The sequence below is a fragment of the Periophthalmus magnuspinnatus genome, chromosome 10 (genome assembly GCF_009829125.3).
Source record: "Periophthalmus magnuspinnatus isolate fPerMag1 chromosome 10, fPerMag1.2.pri, whole genome shotgun sequence".
Classification (NCBI taxonomy): Eukaryota; Metazoa; Chordata; class Actinopteri; order Gobiiformes; family Gobiidae; genus Periophthalmus; species Periophthalmus magnuspinnatus.
The window spans coordinates 31,473,010-31,480,905 of NC_047135.1; the positions used below are offsets into that span (position 1 = coordinate 31,473,010).

The following is a 7,896-nucleotide window of genomic DNA, read 5'->3' on the forward strand; positions in this document are numbered from 1 at the left end:
GGGTAATTTTAGTTTTAATTCCATGGTTCTTTCAGTCGTTCATTTAATTTTCCATGCAGGTTGCAGCAGTTTATTTTTCTTTTAAATGATCGTAACTCTTTTTTCCCAAACATTGGCCATAAAATACATCTGTTCACAGTGACATTTTGGCTTAAGAAGGGTAGTTGAAAACGCCACATTCACTTAAGCTTACACAGGCTCTAGTTCACTTTGGCTCAGTGTTGCTTCTCGAACAACAAACCCCTCAGTGAGCTAGTGTTGTTTTTCATGCCGTGCCAACAGGAATTTATTATGTCTTATGAACATATTTTGCAACTCCCTGGCTCAGAGCAACTTTCCACCGTTTCTCACTCTCCTCTCTGTAGGAATGCACAGATGGGTATCATTGGGACCCTCAGACTGAACATTGCAAAGGTAAAGTGTATACAATTACAGTATTTTCTTGTCTTTCTACTGTAACACATCTTTTATCTGGCAGATATTAATGAGTGTGAGACTATTCCTGATGCCTGCAAAGGAGAGATGAAGTGCTTTAACCACTATGGAGGATACCTGTGTTTGCCCCGCTCTGCATCGGTCATCCCTGCTCCAGAGCCTGCCATCACGCCCACAGAGCCCTTTAACCCCTGTCCTCTGGGCTATGAGCCACAGGGCGACAGCTGCGTTGGTAGGTTTCTGCTGGTTAGTAGTTACGTTGCCCAGAGGGGCCAGGTGGCAATAGGACGAACCACAAGATGCCTGTTCTTGTGATTTTACTGTGAGGGACATGTGGCCTGAGCAGGTGTTGGGGGAAGCCTGGTGCCAAGTGTGTAGGTGTGAGTGAATATTCACAGGGGGTAGACACACAGTCAGACAGTAAGAATTTGAAAGATTTCACACAGAAGCAGCTGCTGTGTTTTGTGTCCATTTAATGACTTGTCATGACTGTGATTCTTGAGTGCAAATGGGGACAAGCGCATCTGTCCTTCGCTCAATCACATCACATGATGCTGTGACTCTTACTCAAGGCCGGTGTCGGTGTCTTGTGACAGATATTGATGAATGTGAGAGGGATGAACACGACTGCCAGCCCAGCCAGCAGTGCATCAATGCACTTGGTGCTTTCACCTGCCAGTGTCCTGAAGGTTACCGCAAAGTTGGCACTGAATGCATTGGCAAGTTTATTGGTCTTCTAGATTTAGTAACTGGGAATGTTGTTCTTGGCGTTTAATAAATTGGAGTCTTTCTCCCACAGACATCGATGAGTGCAGGTACAGGTACTGCCAGCACCGCTGTGTTAATGTCCCTGGGTCCTTCTCCTGCCAGTGTGAACCTGGCTTCCAGCTGGCAGGCAACAACCGCTCCTGCATCGGTAAGTGTGACCACATCCCACATCATTATGTGGCTTTACTTTCACACAAAATCCAAGCTAAATTTAACTCCACAGTTGGCCAAAAGTTGCTGTGAGTGGAAAATGACCAAGCAAATTTTACAGGCTGTGCTTACTTTTACTCTGGGCCAGTTACAGGTTACATCATCCTTAACTGGCTCAGTTCATTAATTTCATGGTACAATGCGCCATCATTGGTTTTACTGGGACGTCTTTCCATTTGCTCTCTTTACAGATGTGAATGAGTGTGACATGGGAGCTCCCTGCTCCCAAAGGTGTTACAACACGTATGGCACCTTCCTGTGTCGCTGCGACCAGGGCTATGAGCTGGGACCTGATGGATTTGTTTGCAACGGTAGGAAAGATGTCTGTCTCTTCTACAAAGTACTTGTTTCCATTAAAAATAATTGTATAATGTTAATCTGCAGATATTGACGAGTGCAGTTATTCAAGTTATTTGTGTCAGTACCAGTGTGTTAATGAACCTGGGAAGTTTTCCTGTGAATGTCCAGAAGGATACCAGCTGCTAGGCACTCGACTTTGCCAAGGTAAGCTCCTGTGTCTCCATTTAATGTAGTCCAATCTACTACAGCCCACCCTCATAGTGGACTCTGCTTTTTCACAGACATAAATGAATGTGAAACTGGTGAGCACCAGTGCTCTGAGGCACAGACCTGTGTGAACATCCATGGACGATACCAGTGCGTTGACGCGAACCGGTGCCAGGATCCGTATATCCAAGTGTCTGAGAAGTGAGTAACTGACTTCATTGTCATCTTTCATATCAGCCTCTGTACATAACTGTACAATTATACATCAAGTATTATTTTCTGATACAAGTTAAACTCCCTCAAAATGTTTCAAAGTACTTTTAAACATGTTCCAGTGTGGTAAGAAAACCTTTTGTATTTGTAGGTACTTGGTAGGTATAGGTCATTTACCAAACCTCACTGTGAAAAATCAGAGAAAACACTGGTACTGTTTACTTGTGAAATCACCCCATCTGCTGGTTCATTTATGAAGTGCACTTTGTTGTTAGGCATCAGTAACACCAATGAATGTGCTACTATTTGTGTTCAGCCGTTGTGTGTGTCCTGGCAACAAACCTGCTTGTCGCGAGCTCCCCTTCTCCATCGTGCACCGCTACATGAGCATCACCTCTGAGCGCTCAGTCCCATCGGACATCTTCCAGATCCAGGCCACGAGCGTGTCTTCAGGCGCCTACAACACCTTCAGAATCCGCTCTGGAGATGACAATGGCGATTTCTACATCAGAGTAAGGCACAAATAGCAGTTATGAAGTGATTCAAGAGTCAATAAAAAATACTATAAATGCTAGAAAATTTTTAACTTGTCCGACTTCTGTTGGAATTGAATCTCTCTTCCTGTGTCATCAGTATGTTTCAGCTCTCAGCTCCAGATTTGTCTTTTTTCAACTTTTCTTCACAAACTCCCTCTTGATTGGTGTAAAACTATTTTAATATTTTTATCCCACCAAACTAAGTAGGCTAATCATAATAAGTCATATACACCTGTCATATACATTATAATCACATATACTCAGGACACAACAGCTTCAACTGTAAAATCTAGCAACTCAAAGCAAGGAACTCAGGATTTCAGATGTGTTTTTCTCTTTATTTTGCAAATAAATAATATGACAATTACATTTGAACATGTTACATTTGAACATGTTTGCTTCATAGATGAGGCTACTATTCATCTACTATTGGCTTTGTTCATGTGTGGGGTACTGAGTCAAATGTATTGTATTTATTCAGTGGTGGAACTTAAGTACAAATTTTACTGAAAAGTAAAAGTATTTTTTATTATATTTTTTTTTAGACCTGGTTAAAAGGCTGAGGGTTTATTTATTATTCAACTTCACAGTTTGAACAAACAAAAATATGTAAATAAAAACAGCTACAAAAAACCAAACATCTATCAATTCAGCACAAATTTTGATCAAAATCACTACATTTGAAGCTTTATCAGACCTCAAAATACTTAACTTTTTACTCTTTAAGTAAATTTTTAAAAGGGTTGCCTACTTTTACATTTACTTGAATAATTTTCTTTTTGCTCCTGTATCTGTACTTTTACTTAAGTACCAAAACTGAGTACTGACCTACTTCTTACCCCTCCTAATATACTGCAGCTGTCTATTGCTTGTCGATGTTGATACTCACTGATATCTCTATGGTTTTGCAGCAAATCAATAACATCAGTGCCATGCTCGTCCTGGCTCGAGCCGTGTCCGGGCCCAGGGAGTACACACTGGACCTGGAGATGGTGTCAGTAAACCCACGTCTCAGTTATCAGGGCAACTACCAAAGCAGCTCCGCCTTGAGACTGTCCATCTACGTCGGCCCATACTCCTTTTAAAGACAAACAAGTGAATCAGTTGAACCAATCACTGTGATGTGTATTTTTTTTCCCCCCTTTTTTTTTTTTTTTTTTTTTTTTTTTTTACAAACACAAGTTGAATATTAAGTACAATACAGTGCACAATACATGTCTAGTGTTTCACAGATGCGACACTAAATAATATTCTCACCAGTACAACTATGTAGGAGCTGCGTGGTCAGTTTCTGTGTCCGACTGGATCCTGATGCATCTCACATCTGCTGTGGGTGAATGTGCGTGGCGTTTTTTCTACCAGCCTTCAGGTGAAATGATTCATACTGGCGTCACCACAATAGTCTGTTTTCCAGCAGTTTACAGCCTTATCTTCCACTCTGCCTTGTTTGTCATTTCATAATTCTTGTCAGGCCTGTTTCCTGTTGACACCTGATTCAGTAACCACTCACATCCGACCTCACAACCTCTACACTCCTCTCCATGTATTCTCTGTCTGATGTTTGTCACCTTTTTCTGTGTGTTTTACATTGTATTTTTGACGGTTATTGGAATTTAAATAAATACAAATACTTTATTATTTGCGTCTCATTTCATAAAATACCGATGCATCAAGAAACACTGAGACAGCTTCGTGGGGATTGTTTTGGGGGGAGGTTTTCAGATGGAAGCGTAGCGTCAACTGAAGCTCAACCATAAAAGACACGAGCAATCGAAGGGGTAGAGAAGAGAGTGGGGAAAGCCCTTATTCCAAAGACCAGCGCCTCATCCCACACAAACTCCCATCTGCCTTTACCGGGGGGGTGATGACTCACACATCAAAGTGCCTTTATGTTATCAAACACACAGTGACGCACCACCAGGGGGCAGCAGACACTACAGATATTCTCCTGAATAAGCTCTGGTTTTATAACCCAACAGTTTCTGCTATTTCCATGAACTTATGAAGGTGAGGTGTGAAAGTTTCAAACCAACTTTTACGTAATATACAGAGTTAAGTGTGTTTTCTTGTCCAGTAACTGCTTGTAAAAGCGTGGATGGACAGCAGTGTAGTGGTATATGAGCTGTGCCCAAATGATGTGGAAAGGTTGAGGGTGTTCAGGTTTGAGTTTCGACTGTTTCTGTGGCTATTACACAGCAGAGTAATGTGCCTCATCCACACAGTGGGCACGGAGCAGCAAGGGGGAGTGGGTGTTTACATAGGCACCATGTGTCGGAGCCTGGCAGTGCCCACACAGAGCACGAGGAGGAGAGCGTTGGCAGGAGGCTTGGACTCAAACAACTTCTTTTCCAGCAACTTTGACTGAGCCTGGATGCGACTCTAATTTAGGGAGGCCACTAAACCACAGTGGGAGACAATGAGGAACTCCAAGACCAAAAGGCCAGAGTGCACAGACTCATTCAGGTGTCCATCTCCTGATCAACACTGTCCCCAGGTCTCTCTCTTTGATCTGCCCTTATTGCATTACAAAAGCCCTTGTTACCTGGCACACCACAATTCAGGTATTACCTTTATGAATGGAGGAGCAAGGTAGAGAGCCATTTCATCCACCCACACCACCAGAGAGCCCAGATTAGTTCATTAAGCAAAACAACGGCCAGTGGAATCTGTGGGACTTCAAAAACAGGCTGTACAATACAACGAGAGGCTCAAGGGCTGGTCAGGAAGAGAGATGAGAGTGGGAGGCAGGAAATGGATCTCTTTGCATATTTTACATACACAATAATAAACAGGGAGCACAGTTATATACCAAGCAGATCAAAATCGTGAAGGCTGAAATGGTATCTATGGTATAACATAATATAATAAAATAAAGATGAACAAACATGTCAAACTAACTTTGACCTCCTAAAAGGCCATGCTTGTAAATGCCGCTAATGGCTCACTCAGTAATAAAAGCCACTTCCTTGTAAGCTGTAGTGATAATTACCTTATTAATTAGACCACTCCAATTACAGGTTCAGCTACATATGTTCATTACCACAGGTCAGTGTCATTTTGCACAGCAGCTGGGGTTATGTGCCATATTTGTCTCATTGAATTTGAATTGTCATAATGTGATGGCAAACCGTTTCCCTTCTAAAGGCTTTGTTAGTTTATATAAGGCAGCACCTATACGCTACCTACTCAACCTCACCTTCAATTTCTTTACATATTGCGTAAATGTGGTTACCAAGAATCGACAACATGTTGCTAGGGCGGTGTGGGTGTACAGCAGCAAGAGGGCCTCACACTGAAAAGACATTCAGGCCTGAACACATTCAAACAGACTAATGCAGATACTTGAACAAAAGACTTAAAGCTCACATATGTGTTGCGGCTGTTGTGTGTCAAGGAAATGTAAACAAAATAAAAATATCTTTATTTGACAGCATTACCAAGAATATACAACTGCTATGAAAACTGATGTGATTGTTGTTATTTTATAATTGGCTGAGAAGCAATAGTTAAAACACGGTACTATGTGAGTTTTTGGTTTCGGTGAGTGAACGGAGGTATAAATCATTCTCTTAAGGACTACAGATCCCACAAACTAAGCACTGCATGTATAGTGTTACTTTATTTTAGTTACATGGACAAAGCAAACATCAAGTCTCCATCAAGGCATCTTACTTTTACCCATGTTTATTTTATCTGGTATTTTGCCACACCAACCAAAGTACAAACCTCCAAACTTATTTCTGGCTTACACTGAGAAAACTATAACAGTAGAGGAAACAGCATCGGCCATAGCACAAAAACAATACAGCATAGAGCAAGCTTAACTCTGCAATGGATTTACATAAGTGTCATAAGTCAACATCATATCAAGGTACTGCAGCTGGCTCGGGCTGCTAAACTGCAGTGTTTCATGTGGTTTTATTAATAGAAACAATGCCACCCAGTCACAGTTTTTAGAGGAAAAATGTACCAATGTGGCACCTGTAGTTGAGGTTTTTAACAGCATACAGGTTCTGTTTGTGTGAATGTATTTTTAGTAGTGCTATAGATAGATGCCTGGTTTCTATGTGAAGCTGACAAGTAATTGACCTTGTCCATTCATGAATGAGCCCTGAATGAATGAATCAGTAAATTGCTCATAACAGCTACACGGTGGAGAGAAGTGGGGGACAAAATGATGTAAAGGTGATGTGATTTTGTGGTGGGAGTCACGTGATCATGAACATGAAAAAATCTGGTCAAGAGATGTTTATTTTGAGCAGCTTTTGCACAAAGACATTTAGGGTAATAGGAAGAGACTAAGAAAAGAGCACAGTGCAGATGTGGATATCTGTTCTTGTCTGTGGGGGGTTATGAAATTGGGGAAAGAATGAATGGGGGAGAGAAGTGAAGAGAGTGAGTCTCAGTGAAAGCTCTGCTGCTAGGAGGTCTCTCATGATGTAACACATCTACATCATGTTGCCATAGCAACCCTGCATCAGTACCAAGTAACTGGAGAGAAAAGACATATGTTGGATAATAAAAACCATACACAAAAGAAGATGTACAGTACATATAAACAAGGGAGCTAAAAATACAGCTGAAGGCTGTTTATGCCTTCTTATTTTCACCTGATCTGTTCTAATATCCTTGAGCAGACAGTCTCATTCAGAATAATAAAACCTCACATGGCCAACTCCATCCTCTATAAAAGTATCTAGTTAGATTCTCTCTTGGCTGTGATGCTGGACCTTGAGCAGACAAAGAGTACTAACGTAACTATGAGCGCCAGTGAAAACTTGTGTCTCCTGTTCTCTGCCCTGGAAGCTAAAAATAAGCATCATATTGAAAGCAGCAGATAGGTACAAGGTTGTAGCTCACAAAACAGAATGAAGCAAAAAGTGACAGATACTTGAGAGATATATGAGAATTAGGATTTAGTAAGAATTGGTAGCACAACTGGATACCAATCTCTGCACATTTTGAGAGACAATTGTGTGAAAGACCATCAGCAGTTTCATCTGTCAGTAAGGCCCAGGGCTGCAGCGGCTACACGAGGAGCTCCAGTGTGACAGAGGAGTGAATAAATAAGGGACAAGTGTAAAGCGCTTTCGGGGGCCTGGGAAAGTTGTTATGAATCAAATACAACATTCATGTCTTTCATTTATGACATGCATGAATGAAATATCTAATGCAAGCTATTTGCAAATGAACTATTTGATTCAGCTGTTAGTTTACATTGCTTTAG

At 41.4% G+C, this 7,896-nt stretch overlaps 1 protein-coding gene across 1 annotated transcript in view; it reads left to right on the plus strand.

Annotated features, from left to right (window-relative positions):
- Window positions 1–4,304, plus strand: part of efemp2a (EGF containing fibulin extracellular matrix protein 2a) — a 6,960-nt gene extending 2,656 nt beyond the window's left edge. Inside the window, exons 3-11 of the mRNA XM_033974388.2 lie at window positions 366–414; window positions 479–667; window positions 1,032–1,154; window positions 1,235–1,351; window positions 1,605–1,724; window positions 1,798–1,917; window positions 1,995–2,121; window positions 2,450–2,645; window positions 3,581–4,304. Of these exons, the coding sequence (XP_033830279.1) occupies window positions 366–414; window positions 479–667; window positions 1,032–1,154; window positions 1,235–1,351; window positions 1,605–1,724; window positions 1,798–1,917; window positions 1,995–2,121; window positions 2,450–2,645; window positions 3,581–3,754 (1,215 nt within the window). The 3' untranslated portion in view covers window positions 3,755–4,304. The remainder of the gene's footprint in view (window positions 1–365; window positions 415–478; window positions 668–1,031; window positions 1,155–1,234; window positions 1,352–1,604; window positions 1,725–1,797; window positions 1,918–1,994; window positions 2,122–2,449; window positions 2,646–3,580) is intronic.
- Window positions 4,305–7,896: the final 3,592 nt, after the last annotated feature.